Raw genomic sequence first — 25,108 nt, forward strand, 5'->3', positions numbered from 1 at the left:
ATGCTCTGAGCCAATGACATTACTAGAATTCTCTTTTCACCTAATGTACAAATTCTTTTTAGAAGACTATACTCATTCATTTCATTGTAGTATAGAGGGTCATTATTAATTGTCAAAGTGTGATATACAAAAAGGAGAATATAAAATGGTGTTGCAGACAATCTACAACGGCATAAGCCGTGCATCCCCCACCCCCACGCTCTTTCTCCGCACTCTTGATTCTTGGCCCTAAAATCGCGGAATTAAAGAAAGTAACTGCGAATGTCGTAGTGAGACTCTCGGCCGAATTCCGACGGCCGAAATCGCTAGATATTAGCCCGAGTACAAAAAGCCCGTCACACCATGCAGGCCCGCAATGTCGCCAAGTTAGCTTCGATCACTTGACCTCACATCGCTATGCGATAGAACTTACTGCTGGACCTCCAATCTACTTGAATCTGCATCTATATACAGCCCTATCTCTTCAGCATGCAACCAGTGCTCAGGGTCTCGCGGGCGCTGTCCGCCCGAGTCTCTTGTCGGCCCCGGATCTCGCCTCGCCAGGCTATTCTAGCTCGTGGTGCTCGATTGAATAGTTCGAATGCAAAGTCAGAGAAATCAAAAGAGCAGAGTAGCTCCTCAGCCTCAGGGTCTTCAACAGCTTCATCTTCGCCATTCTGGACGCCGACGAAGGCGCTCCTCGTCTCTGCATGTGCTGCGGGGTTGGGGTACGGGTATGCTTCATACGGCAAGGAATCAGCACATGCATCCAAGAAGCCGCAATATGGCTCAGCTAAGGATTTCACAAAGGTAATTAACCCAATTACACAATGCGTTGACTGCCGAAGTGAATGAAACTGAGACGAGTATACAACCAGGCCATCAGCGAACTAAGAGCCAAATTAGGCGATGACGCAGTCAGCACCGAAGAAGACGAACTCCAACATCACGGATACTCAGAATGGTCTAGTCTCAACGCAGAGCGTTTACCCGTCGCCATTGCCTACCCCACGACCACTGAAGATGTATCCGAGATCGCTAAGATCTGCAACAAGTACCGGATGCCCATGATCCCCTACTCAGGCGGATCAAGTCTAGAAGCCAATTTCTCCGCACCGCATGGTGGTCTGACCATCGACTTCGCCTTCATGAATAAAGTCCTGGATATCCATCCGGATGACATGGACGTCGTGGTGCAGCCATCGATCCAGTGGATGGACTTGAATGAACAGATCAAGGAGACGGGCATGTTTTTCCCTGTTGACCCCGGTCCTTCTGCTATGATTGGCGGTATGGTTGGTACAAATTGTAGTGGTACCAATGCCGTTCGGTATGGTACTATGAAGGACTGGGTGATCAACCTCACTGTCGTATTGGCCGATGGACGCATTATCAAGACACGCAAACGCCCCCGCAAGACCTCTGCTGGGTATAACCTCACTGGGTTGTTTGTTGGCTCTGAGGGTACCCTGGGAATTGTGACTGAGGCTACTTTGAAGCTCGCCCCGATTCCTGAACAGACTCGTGTTGGTGTGGTTGCGTTCCCAACTATTCGAGATGCTGCTTCGACTGCTATTCAGTTGATCCGAAAGGGTGTTTCCGTGCAGTGTATGGAGATCATGGATGATGTTCAGATGGACGTTATCAATCGTGCTGGTGGAACTGGTCGCTCATGGAAGGTTTCGCCAACATTATTCTTCAAGTTCTCTGGAACTACTGCGGGTGTGCAGGATAGTATTAACCTGACAACAAAGCTTGCGAAGAACAATAATGCTGAGTCGTTTGAATTTGCCCGCGATGACCGCGAGGCTCATGATTTGTGGTCGGCACGGAAGCAGTCTCTGTGGAGTATGATGGCACTGCGGAAAGAGGGATCAGAAGTGTGGTCAACAGACGTGGCGGTTCCCATTTCCAGACTACCTGATATCATCGGTATGGCTTCTTTTCGGCAATCTGGACTCCGTTACTGACTCTTACAGAAATCTCCAAGAAAGAACTTGTCGACCTGGGTCTTTTCGCCAGTATCCTCGGACACATTGGTGACGGAAACTTCCACGCGAGCATCATGTACAATCGAAATGACCCTGCTGAGAGAGAGCGAGTCGAGAAGGTAGTATACGATATGGTTGACCGTGGGCTAGACATGGAGGGCTCTTGCACAGTATGCATTTACACGGATATCCTTCGCTTTTTGACGCTCGCTGACCAATTACAGGGTGAACACGGTATTGGACTGGGCAAGAAGGGATCATTGAAGAAGGAACTCGGGTTGGAGACGATCAATGTCATGCGCAATGTCAAGCGGTCATTGGATCCACATTGGCTCTTGAACCCGGGCAAGATCTTTGATCACTCAGATGATATCTCTGGGCCCGGTCATTGAACATGATTTGATACAGCACAAAATACATAGGCTCGCGTTAGATTTGAGTATAGATGTATAGCAATAACGTCATCGGTGCAAACAGACCAAACCTTGGGACGTTAAACTTTGACCTGAACACTAAGCAATTTCAGCCAATCAAAGACTCGCAAATTCTTGTCTCACCAGAGGAGGCTGACTAATCGCGGGGCAAGCGCAATTGGCCGAGAGCGATATCGCAATCATGGTCAATTGCCACTAGCATTTAACTCCATCAACAGCAAAGTGGTGAGTGCAATTCTATGTTCCAGCTGTTATCAGGCTGTACTTGTGTCTGGGGTCCTTTGCCAATGAGATCTGCGAAGAATTGGAGCTTGCAGAGCCTCCTACATACCGCATGCGGGGCTCTGGAGACGCTTTGACTCATACAGGTCTCTTGTGATATATGGCCCAGTTCACCAGGCAGCTGGTTTCTTGTGTCTCTTGAGAGATCAATTGGCAGCCTTGTGAATTTCGAATAACCGGGGTTACTAACATATACAAGGTGGATTTGTCTACATATAAAACCTCCAAGATGGCTCCTGCATTCCCCAAGAAGAAGTGTGGTATGTCCTCAACATCTAGGATCTTATATACACGAATCACTCTGACAATTTATAGGTGTTCTCGGCGCCACCGGCTCCGTTGGTCAGCGTTTCATTCTCCTACTGGCAGACCACCCCTTCCTTGAGCTTCAAGCAATCGGTGCTTCCGAGCGTTCAGCAAACAAGAAATACAAGGATGCCGTCAACTGGAAGCAGGCTCGTCCCATGTCCGAGAAGCTGAGCAATCTTGTTCTGCGTGAGTGCAAGGCTGAGTTGTTCTCTGACTGTGATCTTGTCTTCTCTGGACTGAACAGTGACATCGCTGGCGAGACCGGTATGTGATATCCTATCCCGAAGTACTAGATCATGTGTTGATGTATAAATTACAGAGATGGCCTTCATCAAGGCTGAGATTCCTGTGTTCTCTAACGCAAAGAACTACCGCAAAGACCCCATGGTCCCTCTGGTGGTCCCCACTGTCAACCCCCAACATCTGGACCTGATCCCTCACCAGCGCAAGCAGTACGGCCTCAAGAAGGGCTTCCTGGTCTGCAACTCAAACTGTGCCGTCATTGGCATTGTCATCCCCTTCGCTGCTCTCCAGGCCAAGTTTGGCCTTGTTGAGGAAGTCGAGGTTTTCACCGAGCAGGCCGTCTCAGGAGCCGGCTATCCCGGTGTCCCTACCATGGACATCCTGGACAACGTTATTCCTTACATCAGCGGTGAGGAGGACAAGCTCGAGAACGAGGCTCAGAAGATCTTGGGCTCATTGAACGCCAGTGCTACCGGTTTCGACGAGCAGTCTGGTCTTCGCATCGGTGCCACTTGCACCCGTGTCGGTGTCACTGACGGCCACATGGCCTTTGTCTCTCTCCGCTTCAAGAACCGCGAGACCCCTAGCGCAGAGCAGGTCGTTGAGGCTCTCCGTGAATACCAGTCCGAGGCACAGAAGTTGGGTGCTCCTTCCGCACCGCAGCCCGCTATCAAGGTCTTCGATGAGCCCGACCGTCCCCAGCCCAGACTTGACCGTGATATCTCCGGCGGTTACACCGTCAGCGTTGGCCGTGTTCGTGAGGGCGCTAAGGGTGGTCACTTTGATATCCGATTCGCGGCTCTCTCTCACAACACCGTTATCGGAGCTGCTGGTTCATCCATCCTCAACGCCGAGGTTGCTGTTATCAAGGGTTACATTTAAAGATGATACGAAAAGTGGAATTATCAGCGCATGTCAAATAGATATAACTTTGGTACAAACAAGAGTTCCATTGATCTCCCAAATAGGAAGGGGGCCGTCAGATGACATAATCATATGTAAAGCTTGTATGACCTAATCAATTACTAATATAACCCAATCGGGACTAGCTGGGGCTAGGGCTCAGCCCACACAATCACTGACCGCTAAGCGAAACCCGTATTACAGCTAGCATTTCTCGGCCCTGACCTTCTCTTTCATCGCGACACTCCGACCACTTACCTACCGTCGACAAATCAGTCAAAATGGCTCGCGGACCGTAAGTCTAATGCCATCGCCCTCTCTCCCTCTTGCGCCTGCGCACTGGCTTCGTCGACCTCCCAGGCGCGATTTGAGCCAGCGTCTTGCTGCAACCGAGATGGAATTTTTTTTGGATCATGGACAACATCACTAACTACAATGCCTTGACAGTAAGAAGCACCAGAAGCGCCTTAGTGCGCCCTCGCACTGGCTCCTGGACAAGATGTCCGGAACCTATGCCCCCAAGGCCTCCCCCGGTCCCCACAAGCTCCGGGACTGCCTTCCCCTGATTGTCTTCATCCGTAACCGGTACGAATTCGGGAAAAAAAAAACCTCGACACGAAGAACAACAACTGACATGGATCTCGCAATAGTCTCAAGTACGCCCTGAACGGTCGCGAGGTCAAGGCCATCATGATGCAGCGTCTGGTCAAGGTCGACGGCAAGGTCCGCACTGACTCCACCTTCCCCGCTGGATTCATGGACGTCATCTCCCTCGAGAAGACCGGCGAGCACTTCCGTCTCATCTACGACACCAAGGGCCGTTTCACCGTCCACCGCATCCAGGCTGAGGAGGCTGAGTTCAAGCTCTGCAAGGTCAAGCGTGTTCAGCTCGGCAAGGGCGGGATCCCATTCTTGGTTACGCACGATGCGCGAACGTGAGTTCACTCTCCACAAGTTCCGTGTCATTCAGTCGTTGGACCAGGCTTTGGTTGATCGGCGGAGGACAATATGAGAACTAGTAAGATTCCATATGACAAGAACAAGGTTATGCTAACGCGTGTTTCTTTACAGCATCCGCTACCCCGACCCCGCCATCAAGGTCAACGACACTGTCAAGGTCGAGACTGCCACTGGCAAGATCGTTGACTTCGTCAAGTTCGACACTGGTGTTGTCATCATGGCCACCGGTGGTCGTAACATGGGTCGTGTTGGTGTCGTCACTCACCGTGAGCGCCACGATGGTGGTTTCAACATCGTCCACGTCAAGGATGCTATTGACAACACCTTCGCTACCCGCGAGTCCAACGTTTTCGTCATCGGACAGGACAAGCCTTGGGTTTCCCTGCCCAAGGGCAAGGGTGTCAAGGTATGTTATCTCCACTACTCAATTCCTACACGAACCATTGCTAAGTCTTTTCGCAGCTCTCCATTGCTGAGGAGCGTGACCGCCGCCGTGCCCACGCCATCTCCAACTAAATGTCTTCTGACATAGGGGATTTCGCGAGCCGGACAAAAATAAGTAAAAAACAGTAGCTGGGAAGCAGGCGTCTTGTCTTGTTATGGACTTGGACGCATCACTCCGTAGGTTCGAACCATAGCAAACAAAACTGGGATGGGATAACTGTCCCGTTTCCGAGTGATATGATACCATTTAACGTTACCTCTTTTCGAATGATTTAATGACCGTATTCTCTTGATTTCCTGGATCTTCAACCTCCCTGTCTTGTCTCATCTATGTCTTTCAATTGGTTCTCCTGAACATTGCTCGAACCAATCCCCTAATGAAGATCTAAGGAGTCGTAGCTGTAGCTTGGTCTCTGCCTAGGCCTTCACCCCGTGCCCTTCACCTCGCAAGCATGTTGGCCACCTCGTACACCCCCCAGTCGGTCTAGAGCAACAGCTCAGCCTACCCGCTAGAGTGCACGTACGTACAAAATCGGAGGCTAATGCAAGCTCGGAAGGCAACCCAATCCAATAAAAGCATCAAGACCCAAGATGCAATCTCTGCAGCTGAAAGCTCAGCTTCTCGCTATGTAAATGACCTGCGCCTTCCACTCCATATACATATATATAAATATGTATACCCGCCGACGGCGAAACCCGCCAGCCCCATACCCACCAACAGTAAACCTATTAACCTCGGCATATCCGAAGCGGTAGCAACCTAAAGCTTAACGCTCGCAGGCCAGTAGTAAAGCGGATCTTTCAATGTGATATCATAGATTTTAAATATATCAACCCAACGTTACGAGGCGATACGCGGTGAAAAACACGGTTCCCACCTCCGCGCAAGCCCCAAACCCGTATGTGGGCGATCAACGTACGGACCGTATACAAGGCAATTCCTGTCTCCTGATTCATCCACTAGAGCACCAATAGTAGCAAGTCCCACCTGGGAATAACAAATATTGAGTTTACTGGATGCTTTCGAAGGGGATGATCTTCTTCAGAATCCAGTACATGTACGTTTACGTATTTCGCGGAGATGATCAGCGCTCTTGTATGTCCATGGCATGTAACCCCGACCTGTCGGCGGAGAAACCGCCTGCCAACCCTGTTCAGTACAATGGTCGACTAGAGTAGAGTAAAGCGACGATCACGATCATGATGTATCCAAGTGGCAATGATCGTGCCGTTTCATTGCATGAATATATAGCTGCCGTGCTGTAGGCCACGGAAAAAGAAACTAACGCATGCAATGGACTAATAGGAGAAAAATATCCCGATATAGAGTACGTCGAAATTAAAATCGAAGGAGCAGATCGACGGCGTTCTCCGTGATCATTGAGCCATATCCAATCCAGTTTAATATACTATAACCTACACAACACATCAATGGCGTACGATTTTGATGTAGCCAAGGGACAGGATCAGGACCGGGTGGAGAAACATACATGGCATAACCAGCTGGATTTAGTCATAGGCCCCCCTTGGGCTAAAGGATAAAGCGAGAGCGACACGGAGGACAAGGTTCATCTCCGGTGCCAGAAGTGCCAGAGTCCATTTTGTGGAGATGTCGGCACTTCTTTTTAACCGTCCAGTTCCGTGGTTGCAGAGTGCGTTGCTTCGATCGCGGCGATCGGCGTATGAGCTCCGAGAATGGGTTCATCTAGACGGGCATTGGAGCATCGCTTGGAATTGGGGGGTCGGGCCGTGGGCCGTTCTAATTAGTCTGAGACCACTCGGTGGCATCGTCGCCTTAGGGATGAATCAGTATCGTGATGATCATCACAAGGAAAGAGGGAAAGAGGGAGGAACGGGGATAGATAGGGAACAGGGGAATTATATCCACTCCTCTCCCTCCCAAGAACGACGCTCATTTCTTCTTTTTCTCTCCGATGGTCCTATCAAGGGTTAAGGCAATACGGAGTATAGGAGCCAATCTGATAGATCCAAACTCTCCCGCCCATACCCACGTTCGCCCCGTCTCCACCAGGAAGAGGTCTCCGCACCCAAGCGCCGTCCTGCTGGAACGGGACGCAATCTGCTGGAATCCTGATCACCGGATGCAACATGAGGATAAGCGAACTTCTTTTGCAGTGGGGTTAATTGCAGTAGGGGGTGGGTGTGGTTAGCGGTTCGTGGTAAGGGGGTGCCACTTTTAGTGATAGGATAGGATAAGGGGGCGAGGAAATATTACCTGTGGTCCTCTCTCTCTCCCTGCATTTTGGACTGGAAATTGACATGTGGTGTAGGTCTGGGGACACAATTTTCGCCCAATGTTGCGAGGAAAAGCATTGTGTGCTGATGATCGCTGGGGTATAATGCATTTGAAATGCACGACGAATCCTCCGATCAGCTGGGCGATCTGAGAGCCTGGAAGGAGGGTTGAGACGTGTGCGATCATGGAATTGTTTAGACTTGGGGTCTAGAACATGAGGTTAGTCACAGTCCAAAAAAATTGAAGATGAAGTTTGGGGATATCAAACTCAACCTTGGGTTCTCTCCCCCACAAACTCAGGAACGCGTGGATCTACCGAGCTATCCGCAACCCAGTTCCTCGGGCCTGGGTTCTGGGTTCTGAAGTTTGATGTCTGGGATTTGGAATCAGGTATAATTTTTGGAATACCTGTTTTTGAGATAGCGGTGTAATCAAAGAAGGCAGCTTAACTTGTAGTATATCAATGCCCATAGGCTATAAAGTTTGCCTTCAAAGAGACAAACTTCAGCGGTGTATCAATTTTCAAAGAGAAACTTCGAAATCGGCCACTGATATCATTGAAATTTACCTATTAAAGATAGTTGACCGCTCCCCCCAGGCTCCCCAACCGATTGAACAATCATCCACTCACTTGTCTTATTGACAACTGAGCCGTCTGCAGCCCAACGGGTAGAATTCGGCCACAATAGCAGCCTAGAAGAGTTCCGATCACCCCTTTTCGCCTTCTTCCCGGTCTTCGGGATCCCCAGTAGGCTGAAACTGGACCCTCCCCAAACCCAACGTGGAAAATCTGATGATTTAAACCAATCATCCTTACCTTACCGGACTCTCAGTGTTTTCTTCACCTTTGCTTCCGTGTCACATAAGCGCCAGCCTAATGAGTTGGCCTTAAACACAAGTGTCCCGAGTCTGTTCAACTCTAACTTTCTCCTTGGACATGTTCGTGATGGCTTCAGACTTGAGTCCGTCTTACCAGTCCATCTTCCAGTTGAGCGTGGAGATTCCCGCCTTCTTCATGTCCTATCGCTGGTGGGAAGATGAAGCGACCCCGGTATTCTGGGCCTTTGATATTCTGGAAATTAGCAGGGTAATTCGATTTGGACTCTTTCTTGACGAGAATTTCCCGCGAACCTCGCTTCGCGCTCGACGACTTGATACTATTGACAATTTCTTATTTGCCATGTCCCAGCCCCATGAACATCAACTTCTGGGAAGTCTCTCCCACATGCAGAGAGTGGAGGAAATATTGCGCCGGTCGAGTATTGCTCCTTTCGACCCGATTCCTTGGAGTTGGCTTCCGCTTGAATCGAACCAGTCTCACGATGCCCGGGCAATCGCTATGGCCCTTGAGAACGAGAGCCATTTTCAATTTAGGCAGATTGATTTTGAAGAGTTGGTTCGCGCTTCTCTTGGGTACCGTGCCATCAAGGTCGAGTGGTTCTTACACCAGCACACCGCTCTATACATCATTCTCCTGGAACATTTGAGGGCGTATCCAGAGGACATCCCTCTATACACTGAGGTAGAAAAGGTGTGTTTCTGATCTCTCCACTGGAACTTAGTACCATTCGGATCATACGCTGACTATTCCAGCATCTTCGGTCGCGTAGTCCATTCGCGCACCGAGCATTGGTCCAGTCCTTGCTGGCTGTGCGACCTGGAAACCATAACATGGCCCAGGCCAACGCTGGATTCGACTTCATCGCAGGCCCGATCCAGCGCCTGTTCAAAGATGAAACCGGTAGACTAGCCGCCATGCTGAAAGTGCTGAGCGTGCTAGCAATCCGATTCCGACGACAATACATGCATGCTTCAACTATGGACTGGAAAACGCCATTCAGCACCTCAATTCCCTTCCTAGAGGACTGTCTCATTTCAACATCTGGGTCTGATTTGGCCCGCAATTTGAAAGCCCTGGATGAGCATCAATTTGCCGAAATGACCCGCCAAAGCCTCGTAGCAGAGGATGCCGTCGTGGGAAATCTACTTCGCCATTGGCAAACGCTCAGCGTCTCCGTCTGGGAATGTTGCTCAGCGCTTCCAGACCTAATCCCCCACATTCAAGAATGTACCCAGGTAAGTGCTTTTGCTCACACTGTATACCCCAAATCGTCAAAACTCGCTCTAATCGTGTAACACTAGAGCCTCCTCATAGCCCGTGATTACCATTCCCTCACGGCAATTCTCCATGGTCTATACAATTACACCATCTCGACAATGCAAGCTGACGGATCAACCATCACTCTGGAAGCCCTGACGCCTCCGGAAATCGGTCTCCTCCTAAACCCAGTCCAGAACTACGCCTCGTACCGCAGATATTACAACGATCACCCCGGTACCCCCTTTCTGGTCCCCCATCTCCGTGATTACAAACAAAATGGCGAGTCCGTCCTCCAGCCCGTCTTCCAATACCTGCAACGAAGCCGATGATTACATTACAAATTGAGCAAAATGGTGGTCATCGGGTTAAAACAATCTGGATATACGTCGCCTTTGAGAAAAAGCTACAGGGGTGTATACTTGGCTTATGTGGCTGCAGGTGGCGAGACCGGACTAAAGGCCAAGCAAGGGTGGTGTGGACAGGTGTGGGAGAGAGAGAGAGAGAGAGAGAGTGTGTGAGTGTGTGAGTGTGTGAGTGTGAGTGTGTGTGTGTGTGTGTGTGTGTGTGTGTGTGTGTGTGTAAGTGTATGTGGGCTGGAACGCGTCTCAAGAGCCTTTTCTTTGTGTTCCCCTGGGTCTTTTTCAATGCAGTGATGTATGTGTCCCTGGCAAATCATCGGCCAGGGCACCTGCCTCCGATTTACACCTTGGAATGCTTCGATTTATGATCTGTATTTCTACTTTTTATATACCCATGCTAGCGTCCAGCAGTACCGGGGAGTCCGGCGTTGCATTATGCTAATATGCTTTGATTTTCTTTGTGTGATTTTTTTTCTTTTTCTTGGTTTTTTCGTTTTCTGTTTTGGTTAGAGTCAATGGCAGAGATATATACAAGGTTGCATAACAAAGCTCATTGGATTTCAAGAAACCCGTAATCGGACCTGCCATTTTGACCGTAGCGCCCATGGCTTTGCTGTCGAGCTGGCCCGGCATATAGTACTCCATGACTGTAATGCAGCTCACGCGGCCTCCCCCTTTACAACCCTGTCGTGTGGATAGAAACCTTACAAATCAAACAGTACCCATTGCATCCGAGGAGCCACACCTAGCCAGAGCAAGACGCAAAGATAGACCGCTGTTGTATGCAGGTCGATGCACCAAGAGAGGCAAAAGTGACGAGAAGAAATGATTTTACCAGAAGAAAAGCAAGAAAAAGAAGAGAGACGGTGAATAGTTCACACGAGTCTCAGCCAACTAACATAGAAGCACACATCCTAGTCTCTTTTAGCAGTCGCCTTAGGCGCCTGTGCATACCCAAAGACACCCAAGAGATAAGCGATCCTATTAACGAAAAGGAATGCCGTAGCTCCGATATTACCCCATGTCAGAGCATTCCACGCCGCGACATCCGCAAACGCATCCCAGCCCATGCCCAGGTACGTGGCGTAGACGTGACCTACGTCAGCGATGGCAAGGCCGATCAGGTAATTGCGCAGCACACGAGGCTCGGTAGTTGTGTAGCAGACACCCACGCCGACGAGGAAGAGCAGCGAGTAGACATTGCCTAGTTGGTAGGCGAGGGCCACGCTGCTGGGGTGAAAGGTTGGCGGGGAGGCAACATTGGGGGTTTGGCCGGCTATAAAGCCTTGGAGGTCGTATAGAGGGAAGACGCTGCCGAGGGCCCTACATGGAGCATGTAATGCGTTAGTTGTCGGTGATTAGGTGGGATGGGCATTGTTGTTGGTTCTACGTACAGTGAGATGGGCTCAAGAATGCCGAAGATGATGTGTGGCCACATTGGGAAGATAGTAGGCATTGTTGGAGATCTACGGCTTTGTCAGTGTTTTGTTTGTGCTTCTGAGGATCTTCTTTGAGCTTGGTTGAAATCGCTTGGAGCGGTCTGCAGAGTGAAGCTCGTGGGTTTGCTGCAATGTACGGTACTTGGATATATGCACTTACTTTTCGGGTTACCGCAACTGATGTCAAATAGTTAACTTCAAATAGCGGTGGGAGTGTAAAGAAGAGAAATAACGCAGAGAAAGTCAATTGCAAGAAGTAATCGTCAGGGGATCTTCAGGGCGATGGGCGCTGACGTATGCGCCTTTACTGACAGCCGACACCGCCCCTTGTTATCTATTGCTTATCGCGACATCGAACAGGCCAGAACTTGCAACTACTTGCATTTCCTTACAGGATGAGGATGATGTACTCGTGATTGGCATACTGCAATGGAGCTATCTAGTGCACTACGCCCCCTCGATGAATCACTTCTACGCGAACTCCCCCAACTCTCTCTTCGTATCGCCCCTCTACGAGAACCGGTTTCCTCCCGAACCCTAAGCGTCCCATCACCTCTCGAACCAAATGCCAGTGGTGCTCGAGAGAATAATATATCTAAGGGGAACAAAAGCAATGGACATGTCTCTGCAAATGCCAAAACAGGCCTACCAACGGTGACGGAATTCCTTAATGCTGCGCGGACTAAGAAGACCGAACTATCCGCCGATTCGCAGTCAAGTGTTGAACGCCTGCCGAGACCGATCCTTCCAGCATTCGTGAACCTTCGTGCCCTTGAAAAATTTCCATTTTCATCTTCTTTCGATGATGATGCGCTCCAAGGACCCCGAAAGCGTCGCCGGTTAGATCTTCAGACTGATTCGTTCAGTGAGCATCTACAGCTGCCCATCCCGCAGGCCCAAAAAGAGCAGCGACCTCCCCCATTTGGGCCATTTGCTATCTTGAATGGACTGAATGAGCCACCACCTAATGCTGCACTTCTTCCACCTATCGAGGCTGGGTCTAATATTTCCCAGCTTCTGAACAAGCCATCTGGGCGCAGTGCTTCCATTGACCCGGGAGCCTTGGTATCCGCTCAAGTTGTTAGCGCTGATGGCCAGTCCGTGGAGAGACGAGATGCGAGACTAGAAGAGATTCTGAGTACCTCACTCAACGACGACGAAGACAATGATCATAATGATAATGACAACAACACTATTGAAACTACCAATACTTTGGATACGAATGAAATTGACCCAGCAATCCGTGATGCAAACGTTTCTAAGACCAATGCCTTGCCTCCCGCACCGAAAGAGAAAGCGCCTATCCCCCCCAAAAATCGCGGTCGATCTCGTAAAAACCTGAGAATGTGGACCGAGGAAGAAACGTCTGCCCTCCTTCGGGGTGTGGTCAAGTGTGGGATTGGAAATTGGACTGCTATCCTGGCTCAGCCGGAACTGGAGTTCAATCAGAGGTCTGCCTCTAATCTGAAAGACAGGTATGATCGTAATCTATGACCGCTTGATCTTGTGCTAATCATCCGCTTTCCTAAAGATTTCGAGTGCTATGCCCATGGGCCTATCGGTAAGTACTTAAATCCCAACTATATACGGCCATCAGAACAAGTTTATTGATCGTTACTCAGTGCTTCCGACCCCAACGAAGCCGCGAAACAAATCCACGACACCCTCACCAATGCCCTAATCAAGTCCAACGACGCTTCAGATGTAGCATTTGGCAAGATCTACCTCCCTCATCCAAACCCCTTAAATCAAGGCTCCGAATCAGCCTCTAGCTCCGGAAGTCCAGCAAACAAACCACACAATTCCTCAACCCCAAGCACTCTCTCGCCTACACCCGATACCGATGCTCGGAACAGTAGCAACACCCAATCAAAGTCACCCTCATCAGATCAGAGCACTCCTGCGCCTTCAGACAAATCCCGCCTCGCATCCATTGCCCTTGCATCCTTTGGAATCCCAGAACCGCACGTAACAAAAGCCAAACGACGCTCTCGGCGCCCCTTCACCCCAGCCGAAGACGAAGCCCTACTCAAAGGCTACGCAGTCCACGGATTCCAATGGACCCTAATACAACAAGACGCACGACTAAATTTGAGCCACCGCAAATCAACCGACCTCCGCGACAGATTCAGAACAAAGTTCCCAGACGCCTATCGCAATGGTGGCTCCGTGAGCGGCAAGAAACCCACCGCCCAAAGCCCAAGTCTCGGTCTGTGCTCGGTTTCTGGTCAGAACTCGCCGGCAGGAGGGCCAACGCCTTGGCCACATGCTGCCAATACTCGCGAACAAACTCCAACGAAGGCCAATTTCAATGCTGTGACGCCGAATCTCACCCCGCGCCATTTGTCGTCCAGGAGTCGTCATGTTGCTACTCCTTCTCAGCAGTCTAATGTTGGTCCTATGGATTCTGCTTTCTTGCCTCCGCCTCCACCTCCACAGGTATTCTTGGAGACTTCTATGAGTCTTCCCCATACCGGGGGTGTTGGGCTTTCGTTTTCTTTGGATGAGGGTTCTGGGACGGGTACTTCTTCGGGTGTTGAGACGCCTTGGGAGGATAATACGCTTGCTCCTATGAATTGGGATGAATTGGCTTGAAAAGTATGCTTTGATGCTTTTTTTTTTCTCTTTCTATGTAATCTCAACTTTTGTTTTATGTTAGTTTCATTGCTTTGCATTCCGGGTGTTTGGTGGAGGATCTCTTCTATCTTGTTTGTTATGCTTCAGCTTCTGTTTCTGGCCTTGTTTGATTCTTAATCTATATCCCGCAGTACACGATGGTTCTCTAAAATCTCTATCAATCAAAAGTCTTGTTTTTCTCTCTACATACCTAATAACCCACCATTGATGCATCTAAGGATTTACAGTCGAAGGTAGAAATGTACGTGGTGATATTCATAAGGAGACCGACTCGCTCTCGATATGCACAAGATCGAACAAGAAAGCTGGCAGAAGGAGACGATAAATAAAAAGGTGCGAAGCGGAGCATAGCAGAAACCAGGAAAAGCGCCCGTCCAACCAGTGCAACGAAGAAAAAGCGGCAAATTCGGATATCGAACGAGCATAATAAAACCAGGGAATGATCATCACATAGCATACAATTGCCCGTGCACATGTTCAATCGCGAGTGCCGAAGGATGTCTGTCACAAAAAGACAAAGCTGAGAGTATGAAGGAAAAGAGGTAGATAGATGGAGAAAAGGGCATAGCGGAAAGAAAGCACGCTTCTCGTTAACGAGGAAAAAGAATATCGACGCTATCGTATTCTACCACGCATTGCGGTCCCAGTTGGGGTCTATGATATTATATTAGCATATTTTCACTGACGGCCCGCTCAGAAAATATAAAACTCACCCTGGATAAAGCTAGCCAGGACCTTACTGCCTGTCTGCAGAAGAGGGTGCCCAGCAACAATCTGCAAGAAGCGCTGCAGACCCTCGCGGCGGTGCTCGATCACATCGTCGCTGAATCGGTTTGTGAAGACCTTGCCCGGCAGCGGGGGTATCGTGACCCGTGTGCTTTCACGCTCAAGGATATCGCGGAAGTATTCAAAGTCGGAGTACCGGCGGCGCACCACGGAATGTTTCAGTTTGAAAGCGGGGATGTTGGTTTTGCACACGATCTCGTACGACGTGTACATATTACGCGAGGTACCGTGCGTTTGGGGGTTGATGACCTATTTATTTCGTTAGTCTTTTGGTCAGGGCGTATGGTTTTCGAGTACATGGTGCTGTATGGGGGGTGGTTAGGCAAGATATGTGGGCACATGACCCCCTCGAAGATCGGGGTGGACAAGCGATTCGGGGATCTGAGGTAGCGATTATCGATGGTATCACTCACTTCGATCTCGAGAAAGTTCTCGGGAGGTCCATAGATCTCGTCAAAGGACTGCTGTCGGGACTCAGGGACGGACTGCATTGTGGTGGGGTGGGGTTGCGGAGAGGAAGTTGAGGAAGACGCGGGCCGGTAGCTATTTGAACTGGGGCCAGATGATCGGATGCCGCTCGATGTAAAGTCTGGAACCGCAAATCTCAATGTGACTGTCTTGAACTGATGTTCAGCAAAGAGGAGAGAGCAGTTCGAGGGAACTTGGAGACGCATATCAGTGGGGTTCGGTAAATGGTTGATCCGTTTACCTTATCTCCTATCTTTTTGACGTTTTCCACAGCCCTATATACTTCCCCTGCATATGCCTCAACAGAAGTTGATTCCACAAAGGCAAACAATTGGCCACAGGCTATGGATCTAGTGAAAAAACTAGAAATTAGGGCCTTTGTGGCCACTAGCCGGCAATTGTGTAATTGTCGCTTTATCAGTGCAAACCTTTGCCCAGAAGAGCCCGAAAACGACCAAGTTGGAAGGATAGGGCTATCATCAGACATACCGTAGTGCTGCTGGAACTATCTTTTGGACACCCACATAGTATTCTTCCATTATCCGGTAAAATCGGAACACATGCATGTTATGCATATGTACCGCATGTAGCCTGACACTGGAAACCTTTCCCCCTGTATAGGGCTTCCCTCTCTTCTCGAGCCCTGATCTTACTTGACAACATCCAAAGAAATCCACGATCGAGATACTGCCAGTCTATAAGGGTGACTAAACCGTACTCTGATCTAATTCTTCACATTTTGAATATGGCTCCACATCGCGTTAAATGGGTCAAGCGTTTCGCTCCAATATGCCCCGCTGGTTAGTCGCTCCACGGCGGTCTGTTGGTTCCATCGGCACTCCAAGTACACTGTTGGACTTTCAGTACCCCATTTAATCCTTGCCGACATTCCGTGAGCGCTTATTTTCTAGAAGTCTGACTGTTTAGTTTTTCACTCTTCTCGTCTACATGATACTGTACTTGGGAATATAGTTGAACTCCAAAGGACATGATTGATTAAGGCTAGGCTCTACGACAGCTCAAACCTACTAATTTGAAGTACAGTAGTTGATTTAATCCGGAGTTTATCGGGGAGATGAGTGAGACTCAATATACTAATGATCAGATAGCCCGTAGGCTGCGGTGCTTTTTAATCTGAATCACACAACTGGTATCTATCAATGGATAGGTTTGAGGCCTTGGTCCTTGTTATAAGTATGTATAACCCGACACTGAACTTCGAGTAACTTAAGGAACGGCTTGATCCGCGAAATGCATCATCAGGGCACATGCATTGGAGGGGAACAAGTTCAAAACAAGTTCAGCAATCATGACTATTTCACGTGTCCTCGTATAGTTCACATTACCAAGTCCCAAGTTAGTCGCGGAGAATTGTGGGGCGAAATTACTCCGGGATACTCGGAGTGTTATCGGGACGGGTGGTGCGCTTCCGGTGACTTGACTACTTTATATCAGAACAAGAAAGTCCCTTAGCCGTGGTAGACAAAATAATTTGACATCGCTCATAACTGAAAAGAAAAGCAAGAGAATGGCAGACAACGTTTATCGAGGAAGCTGCCTATGTGGTGGTATCAGTTTCCAGGTTCACGGCAGCCCTGAAAAGGTCTTCATGTGCTACTGTCAAGACTGTGTCAAAAACTCAGGAGCACCGTATCAAGTTGTATGTATTTATTTTATTGCTTATATTTATCATCTGATCTCTGACGAATGCTCAATTTCAAAGTGCGCCAAATTTCAGAATGCTCAGCTGCATGTTGAGACTAGCCTAAATGCCACAGAAGGCAACTTTGTCATCACAAAGACAACAAGCGGTGCAGAGAAGCACAAGAGATTCTGCACACGGTGCGGCTGCACATTGTGGACAATTCCAATGACCCATAGCGGTGAAGCCGTCATCTTACGTGCAGCTTTACTTGATCAAGGGTGAGTTTACTATGTGAACATGGGCTCTAAGAATTTTTAGTATATTGATACTTCCTTGCAGGCTTGAGAAGCTACGACCCGAGGCGGAGTTCTTTGCTTCTTCTAAGCCTTCTTGGGTCAAGAGTCTAGACAACGTGAAAGCGTTTGATACGATGCCTGGTCGTTGACGCACATGTAATTACTAAGCATATATGGCGCGTGAAGAGAGTATTCATACTTCCCCACGTTCTATGTAAATTCTGTATGAAATTCCGGGGAAGTAGTTATGAGGTATTCGAAATATCAATTAAAATGACGTGTTGCTGAATCTATGTGCTTCTCGGGTAAGACGGATACTTCGGTTGTAATGAATACCAATCCAGCTAACCAATTAGATTAGTCTAAATAGCCGAAGTACCTCGGATCTGTATATTATTACCGGAGAGAAAGGCTCAATACCGGGCTGCATGGAGTACGCATTACTTGACCCCGTACATCAGCCCATGGGGCTATAAGTATAAACCTAACTCTCCCTCCCTTCCTTCTCATTGTTGATTTAGATTAACAACAGTGTATTCTCACAACCTTGGAAGGGACATATCACTGCATGAACTTTAAATAATACATGCACAATGGCATCGATCACGCAGACAGTTGATCATGTAGGCGAAGACCTGACGATGTTCCCCAGCGAGAAGCATTATGCACCTCTCTGGACTGTTCTCGACAAGATGGTACCACCGAGGCCTAATCCTCGTGCTGTCCCAACTGTCTGGCGATATAACGAAATGCGACCAGATTTGATGAAAGCTGGCTCCATTGTTACCGCCGAAGAAGCCGAAAGACGAGTGCTGATGCTCGTGAACTCAAACATAGGTATACAGCCAAGTGATTTGAAGCTCATGAGAAAGTGTCAACTGACTTGTTCACCCTAGAGCCTCCTTACACCACAGATACCATCTACGGAGGGCTCCAACTTGTTCTTCCTGGAGAAACTGCTCCGGCGCATCGACATGTCGCATTTGCCTTGCGATTTATTATCGAAGGAGAGCATGGATTTACAGCCATAGAAGGACAGAAGATTTCTATGGAAATAGGAGACGTGATCCTTACACCGTCATGGTGCTGGCACGACCACGGCAACGAAGGCACGAAACCAATGGTCTGGCTTGATGGGTTGGATCTGCCTTTATTTCGTAATGTGCCTGTCAACTTTGCCGAAAATTATACCTCGAGCCGATATCCAGCAATGTAAGTACGTGGATCGTGGAGAGCAACAAATACGGAAAGCTGACTGGCACTGAATTTTTAGCGCTTCTGAGGAGAGCCCTATACAATTTCCCTGGCGAGACGTTCAGAATGCCCTGGACGGCGACAAGCTGCCGTATACAATTTACCATTACAGTCGCAAGGGGCAAAGGCACTTATCAAATACAATCAGTGCACAAGCAGAGCGGTTGGACGCGGGTTTTACAGCAAGCCCCCGGCAAGAGACTTGTTCATTCCTTTACCACGTTAAAAGTGGAGAGGGTGTGTCGAATCTGATAACATCAGATGGTAACAAAACCGAGATTCGCTGGAAGGAGAAAGACACCTTTGTAGTACCTGCTTGGTGTCGGATTGAGCACACATGTTCGTCAGCTGAGCCTGCGTATCTGTTTGCAATTAATGACCGTCCACTCTTGGAGTCATTGGGACTGGTCAGACGCGCTTGAATCGTCTGTATTTTACTTGAGCATCTAGCAAGTAAGCACCTACTGAACATTACTATGCTTCTTAAAAAAAACACAGTGCTTGAGAGTATGTAACTGAAGGCAGCACAGGTTTATCGTTTTTTCTTGTATTCCAAGAGCTGTATGACAATTTGTTCTTTGGGTAAAGAGGGGCTCCAATATGAGGGTCCCCAAACTCAGAAATTCTTTTTACTGCGACAAGTTGGCCATAAGAACAAATGGAAAAAGCATAGCTATTTGATATTAGATGGGCTCCAACAGGTTAATAGAACTTGGATTGATTGATTGATAACAAATGAGAAAAGTCAGTGCATTTTATTTGAGACTGCGCTTCCTTAAGGCTATGCCCTCTTATTGTTTATGCTGCCGTCATGAAGACGAAACTCGCTTCAAAGCATAATTGGGTGGTCGCTGCATCTACGTCAAAGTTTTATAGATTACAGGACAAGGTATCTCTCTAAATGGTTATTGAATATCATTGCTTTCTGATAAGAATGGGCCTCTGACTGGTTTCTTGTAATTGACAGTGGTGGTTTTTACTCAAACACTATAAGATTCTTGGTGGACCCAAGTTTCTCAATACTCACTTCTACCACGTCGCCATTCTTGAGATATTTCGGAGGAGACATGCCCATTGCTACGCCAGCTGGTGTACCAGTCATAATAACAGTACCTGCTTCGAGGGTAGTTCCCTGACTGATAAAGCTGACGATGTGGGGGACATTAAAGAGCAAATCACTTGTAAGTGTGTCCTGACGAACCTCTCCATTAACCAAAGTCTGAAGGCGAAGGTTATCAGCAGCACCAACGACCTAGCATCTTGTTAGACTGAAAAGTATCATCCTGGAAAGCGAGACATACCTTGGGAGACACAAGAACGGGACCAACAGGGGCATATTTATCGAAGCCCTTGCTGAAGCACCACTGGGGCACACCACCAGCAAATGCCGGATCTTTTTGCCAATGCCGACAGGAGACATCGTTTGAAACAACATAACCAGCGATGTGGTCAAGTGCGTTCTCCTTGGAGATGTTTTTGCCAGTCTTACCGATCACGATGGACTTTATAAATCAGATTAGAAACAGTAACCATAGAAATAAGGAGAGGCTTATGATGTACCATTTCGCCTTCATAGTCTACCGAATCTTGGGCAATTTTAGGGATAGGAATGTCCTCACTGTAGGAAGCAATGGACGTGGCCGGTTTGATGAAAATAGATGGGTGAGGAGGAGGGTTGCGACCACCTTCCTTAACTTGAAGTACATGTTAGCTGAATTAGCTATACCGGGCTCATTATTTCGACATACTGTGCTTCATGTAGTTCAAGCCCACGCAACGAATGATAGGAACATCTGTGGGCCGAAGGATGCCTAGAATTTCCTTCACTTGCAGCCGACGAGTACCAGGAACGACAGCCATGGGGCTCTCTCCGATAAACTCCTGGGCATAGAGATTTCCGGCCAGGCACTCTTGTGCCAGCTTGGTGATGTCGCTGATTTCCGGCTCGCCAAAGCAAGCCATACCGGCGACATCAATGAAACGGATGAGACGTGACCAAGACATAGCGAGAAATAAAGATGGGTAAAGACTCAAATTAGAAGTAAGATTGAAAAATAAAAATAGCTTTATTCTAGTTCTGTTCTGAGACGAGAAATATTGATTTAAGTACTATATGGATCAGCATCCACGGGGTTATAATGGCGTAAGTTTCGGGAACGGGAACGGGTCATTCGGGTTGTTCGGGATGAGCGGACCAGGGCTCCGTCCATGACCACCGTCCCGAGGATTCCGTCCGTTCTCTCTCCATCACCATTTGTTCCGATTCCACACAGCACCTGATTTACTTACATACCAGTTAGCATGGACCAAAGCAGATGGAATGATCCGCATCTGCCTGGATGGGACCCGAATTCCTCTTTGCTAGAACGTCGGAAGAGGCGCAAGGTTGCTTTAGCTTGCGGAGAATGTCGAGCTCGGAAAGTTCGCTGTGATGGGAAAAGACCAGGTTAGTGGGATTAGTGGGACGTTCGCTGAAAGTCCTCGCTCGCTGCTGATATATGTCAAGCGTGTGAGCCGTGTCTGGACAGAGCCGAACATCATGGGGTGGAGGTAAACTGTGAATATAGCAAGGCCTCACATGGTGGCAGACCTCCCCAGTAAGCCTTCCTTGATAACAGGGAGATAACACAGAAGAGTGACTCGAGAAGACCTCACAGCCAGGGGCTTAAGCGAGCTAGTATTTTGGGAGGAAGTCACCCACCGCAACAGGAAACTAGCCAGCATCTGACTCGCTTTTCATATGGCGAGTCACAGATGCCCACCGGAAGACCTTTGGGTGGAAATCTAGTAGAAAATTCAAGATATCGGCCAAAGCCAAACTTGCCGTATAATGCCTACGATTCACCCGCCTCAAGGTCTCGGGTTCAAGGACATACCCCCAACAACCGACGGAAACGCGGAGATATAGCAGATGGTGCTAACGCGATGGTGGGAGAGGTAGAATCAGATGAAAGGCAGCCAACAAGTGGGTTTTTCGGAAGCTCAAGTGCAGCAAACTTTATGCGACAAATCCGGGTCACTGTCAATAAACAGGTGCCCGCTTCAGAATCCACCAATATGGGCCCGTTGTTATTTCCTCATCCTAGGGAGAAAGAAACATGTTCACCATCATTGATGAGCACTCAGATACTTCCTCCAAGAAGAATGGCAAATCAACTGATGGAGATATACTGGAATGTTGTCTTTCCGCTTTATCCGTTCTTCAACCGAGAAGAGCTGAGTGCGGAGTACCGGAAACTCTGGAATGGAGAAGAAAGTTTGACTTGCGACGAAGACACGCTCATGTGCACATTCAATGTGATTTTTGCCCTAGGTTGTCAGTTGGCCGATTTCATCAAGCCTGAAGATCGGGCAGATATGGCTGGTAATTTCTTCGCCCGCGCTCAAGAACTTCTCCCGGGCAATATGTGGCACTCGGGACCTTCTTCAGTGATCCAATGTTTATTGCTGGTGTCACAGTACCTCCAGAGTACAGATTCGGCTGATCAATGTTGGATGGTTACTGGCATGGCTATCCGCAGTGCTCAAGGCTTAGGCTTGCACTTGCCAGAGACAAGTTTACACCTCGAAAATTCTCACGAACAAGAGCTTGTGAGGAAAATATGGCATGGTTGTGTTTTGATGGATCGGTACGTTGATACAAGCTCACATTCTCAACTTCTTCTAAATCTTTATAGTGTTGTCGCATTGACTCTTGGCCGACCTGCCATGATATCTAAAGAAGCAGCCAAGGCCGTTCCATTACCTGTTGTGGTAGATGAGCACCGCTTACAGGTGCCTCTAGAACAAACAGAAGAATCACTGTTTTTGAAATTCTACACAAAGTCGCTGGAGCTATATGAAATTCTCAACGACATTTTACTTAGCTTATACAAAAGCCCAACCCCTCCAAGCAAGCCAGAAAATTCTCATAATTCCTACTTCAACAGCTTTGATGATGGACAAGTGGCAGTTTTCCGATTGGATCATGCACTCAGCACATGGTCTCTAGATCTTCCGCCCCATTTACGCACCTCTTCTCCCCTATCTTCCAGAGATCCCATCAGTGACCGACAGAGCATTGTGTTAAGGTTAAGGTATGATATCAATGCTTTACATGATGTGAAACCTTCTTTTATGGCTTACTTTGTTCCTCTTTCAGATTCCTTCATGTCCGAATGGTTCTTTTGCGACCCATACTATCTAAATACTGCGACCTGTTTACAAGAGAGCGCTTAATCGTATCTGATGATTCTCTTCCTCAGCGATTTGCTGTCCAGTGTTCCATACTCTGCGTGCGCTCAGCACAAGACCTCGTTGATATGGTCTACAACAATTTTCCTCCTAATGGAAAGATTGGAAAACTTCCATCGTGGTGGTACAACATCTTATGTATGTCCATGATGCCTTCTATGCTCTCTGGAGATGCTATTTGCATACTAACAAGCCAAGACGTATACACTGCCGCTACTATCCTGATAGCCGGGCGTCTTTGCCCGGCTATTCTTGCCGAGGCAACGGAAGAGTCGGTTTCTCTTTCATGGCAGCGTGCACTGAACATTTTACGAAATTATCAAAGCTACAGCTCCTCTGCTCGCCGATGTGTATTAGCGCTTGAACTTCTCTATGAGCAGATCAACCCATCTGCTGCAGCTGTAGTATCACAGCGGTCGCCAACATTTTCTCACCCTGTCATGAATGACGTGTCATTGGGGGAAGGGGTCTCTGCTGCCGTTATCGATGGATTTGATCTGCCAGACTTTGTTGACATGTCCTGGCTAAATAGCGTCCCCAGCAACTTGTATTAGATGCACACCTCGTGTGAAAGAATACTGTAATCTTGCATAACTAAGATTATAGGCATATTAGCTCGGTTTTGCCTCCATTTCCTCGGCTACACGCTGGAAAGGGCGGGCGGGCCGTAATCATGTTTTCCGATTGTTGTATGAGCCTCGTTGGATCATTCTCGATAGCCGCAGTGGCCACTCACATCTACCTCAAACTGAACATCAAGCCCAGATAGCTGTACCCACAAAAATCACCCATATTCTTCGGGTCATTAAATTTAGAACTGGATACAAATATCAGAGCAATCCCCGCCTCCAGGTGTCTTTTTTGTTGAGATCACATTTGTTTTCTGAGCCCTGAGTTTCCCCGAACACTATCACTGACTACATCATGATCAAAGCTGTTTATCAGCCTTTGTTGTGTCGAGAAGAGTCAGCCTTTCAATCCATGACTGCTGAATTGGACGCACTCCAAAGCCAAAAGGTCTTAATAGGGCTGAAAGCAACTGGAATCTGCCACACCGATCTTGCAGTCAAACAAGGGAAGCTCCCGATACCTTTACCTGCTGTTCTAGGTCACGAAGGTGAGCCTCACTTTCATTTTCGCAGAGAAAAGCTTTCCCCGGCATGACTTATTAATTTGAAAGCCGCCGGGATAGTCAGCGCAGTAGGATTGGCGGTGCAGGATCTCACAGTGGGCGACCATGTGTTGCTTTGATACAATTACTGCGGCACATGTATGTGTTGCAAGACGCTTAACACGTTACCCTGCTCGGAAATACATGCACGAAACTTTTGAGGCCAGCGGCCTGATAATTCTCAATCCATCCTCGCGGAATCTGGGACGATGAGTACGTGTTTATTTGGGCAGTCTTTATTCTGTAAGCCAGCAGTGGTACAACAAGCGTCTTGTATCATGATTGACAAAGGCCTGTCACTCAATATCTTGTGCGCCTTGGACTGGGGGCTTCAAACGGGTGCCGGTTCCATATACAATGTGGTAGAGCCCATCAAGCGAGGAACGAGAAATATTGCTGTGTTTGGCTTGGGTAGTGTTGGCGCGACGGCAATCGTGGCTGCTACACATCTTTCCCAAGATAATTCTGATTCGATTGGTACTATAGTGGCTATCGATGGCAGGGGCGACCGCTTAGACCTAGCCGTAAAGCTTGGGGCAACCCATGTGATTAATCTAAAGAAGGAAGACTAGATGGACCGCATCTCTGAAAAGACAGACCGCCATGGCCTCGGAGCAGCGGTTTATTTCACTGTGTTAGTTAGTATTGTGAACTCTATGGTATAGTGCTTCGGCCTTGGGGATGTCGCCGTCTCAGTGGGAGGGCCATCTCCATGCCTTAAAGTGTTCATTGACGTTTTTTTATGCTCAGCAATTGCAAAACATACTGTGGGTGTCGTCAGGGCAACTCATATTTGAAGACGGTAATTTCTTGGTCTAATCTCGCCACTGCTGTTTCTAACGGCCTTATCTCAGCTAATGCCATACTTGATCCATCTTTATGCTCAAGGCAAGTTTCCTTTCAAACAATTGCAGAAG

General features: G+C 48.4%; 11 protein-coding genes across 11 annotated transcripts; 8 read left to right on the forward strand and 3 right to left on the reverse strand.

Moving 5' to 3' along the window:
* Nucleotides 1-468: 468 nt before the first annotated feature.
* Nucleotides 469-2,362, forward strand: N7508_005309 (uncharacterized protein; the record flags this gene model as incomplete). Its single annotated transcript, XM_058463375.1, has 4 exons — nt 469-789; nt 858-1,911; nt 1,959-2,140; nt 2,195-2,362. 4 exons carry the CDS (start codon nt 469-471, stop codon nt 2,360-2,362), a joined length of 1,725 nt encoding a protein of 574 aa, XP_058319853.1.
* A 553-nt stretch (nt 2,363-2,915) lies between these two features.
* N7508_005310 (aspartate-semialdehyde dehydrogenase family protein) lies at nt 2,916-4,120 on the forward strand (the record flags this gene model as incomplete). Its single annotated transcript, XM_058463376.1, has 3 exons — nt 2,916-2,946; nt 3,002-3,259; nt 3,315-4,120. The coding sequence occupies 3 exons, from the start codon at nt 2,916-2,918 to the stop codon at nt 4,118-4,120; spliced, it is 1,095 nt and encodes a 364-aa protein (XP_058319854.1).
* A 302-nt stretch (nt 4,121-4,422) lies between these two features.
* On the forward strand, nt 4,423-5,617 carry N7508_005311 (40S ribosomal protein eS4; the record flags this gene model as incomplete). The annotated part of the gene is made up of 5 exons (XM_058463377.1): nt 4,423-4,436; nt 4,589-4,726; nt 4,792-5,076; nt 5,213-5,507; nt 5,564-5,617. 5 exons carry the CDS (start codon nt 4,423-4,425, stop codon nt 5,615-5,617), a joined length of 786 nt encoding a protein of 261 aa, XP_058319855.1.
* A 3,122-nt stretch (nt 5,618-8,739) lies between these two features.
* N7508_005312 (uncharacterized protein) lies at nt 8,740-10,232 on the forward strand (the record flags this gene model as incomplete). Its single annotated transcript, XM_058463378.1, has 3 exons — nt 8,740-9,333; nt 9,396-9,878; nt 9,945-10,232. The coding sequence occupies 3 exons, from the start codon at nt 8,740-8,742 to the stop codon at nt 10,230-10,232; spliced, it is 1,365 nt and encodes a 454-aa protein (XP_058319856.1).
* A 944-nt stretch (nt 10,233-11,176) lies between these two features.
* On the reverse strand, nt 11,177-11,718 carry N7508_005313 (uncharacterized protein; the record flags this gene model as incomplete). The annotated part of the gene is made up of 2 exons (XM_058463379.1): nt 11,177-11,585; nt 11,657-11,718. The coding sequence occupies 2 exons, from the start codon at nt 11,716-11,718 to the stop codon at nt 11,177-11,179; spliced, it is 471 nt and encodes a 156-aa protein (XP_058319857.1).
* Nucleotides 11,719-12,130: 412 nt separating this feature from the next.
* N7508_005314 (telomere repeat binding factor family protein) lies at nt 12,131-14,296 on the forward strand (the record flags this gene model as incomplete). Its single annotated transcript, XM_058463380.1, has 3 exons — nt 12,131-13,176; nt 13,233-13,262; nt 13,324-14,296. The coding sequence occupies 3 exons, from the start codon at nt 12,131-12,133 to the stop codon at nt 14,294-14,296; spliced, it is 2,049 nt and encodes a 682-aa protein (XP_058319858.1).
* Nucleotides 14,297-14,963: 667 nt separating this feature from the next.
* On the reverse strand, nt 14,964-15,615 carry N7508_005315 (sorting nexin-3; the record flags this gene model as incomplete). Its single annotated transcript, XM_058463381.1, has 3 exons — nt 14,964-14,992; nt 15,052-15,373; nt 15,538-15,615. 3 exons carry the CDS (start codon nt 15,613-15,615, stop codon nt 14,964-14,966), a joined length of 429 nt encoding a protein of 142 aa, XP_058319859.1.
* Nucleotides 15,616-17,120: 1,505 nt separating this feature from the next.
* Nucleotides 17,121-17,682, forward strand: N7508_005316 (GFA family protein; the record flags this gene model as incomplete). Its single annotated transcript, XM_058463382.1, has 3 exons — nt 17,121-17,252; nt 17,331-17,515; nt 17,577-17,682. 3 exons carry the CDS (start codon nt 17,121-17,123, stop codon nt 17,680-17,682), a joined length of 423 nt encoding a protein of 140 aa, XP_058319860.1.
* A 444-nt stretch (nt 17,683-18,126) lies between these two features.
* N7508_005317 (cupin domain-containing protein) lies at nt 18,127-19,209 on the forward strand (the record flags this gene model as incomplete). The annotated part of the gene is made up of 3 exons (XM_058463383.1): nt 18,127-18,370; nt 18,430-18,745; nt 18,807-19,209. 3 exons carry the CDS (start codon nt 18,127-18,129, stop codon nt 19,207-19,209), a joined length of 963 nt encoding a protein of 320 aa, XP_058319861.1.
* Nucleotides 19,210-19,763: 554 nt separating this feature from the next.
* Nucleotides 19,764-20,815, reverse strand: N7508_005318 (fumarylacetoacetate hydrolase family protein; the record flags this gene model as incomplete). The annotated part of the gene is made up of 4 exons (XM_058463384.1): nt 19,764-20,039; nt 20,089-20,289; nt 20,348-20,481; nt 20,536-20,815. Coding segments are annotated over 4 exons (891 nt in total), but the record flags the coding sequence as incomplete, so codon positions are not given.
* Nucleotides 20,816-21,931: 1,116 nt separating this feature from the next.
* On the forward strand, nt 21,932-23,574 carry N7508_005319 (fungal specific transcription factor domain-containing protein; the record flags this gene model as incomplete). Its single annotated transcript, XM_058463385.1, has 3 exons — nt 21,932-22,863; nt 22,929-23,158; nt 23,219-23,574. 3 exons carry the CDS (start codon nt 21,932-21,934, stop codon nt 23,572-23,574), a joined length of 1,518 nt encoding a protein of 505 aa, XP_058319863.1.
* Nucleotides 23,575-25,108: the final 1,534 nt, after the last annotated feature.

Source organism: Penicillium antarcticum (genome assembly GCF_028974205.1).
Source record: "Penicillium antarcticum strain IBT 31339 chromosome Unknown utg000005l_segment0_segment0, whole genome shotgun sequence".
NCBI lineage: Eukaryota > Fungi > Ascomycota > Eurotiomycetes > Eurotiales > Aspergillaceae > Penicillium > Penicillium antarcticum.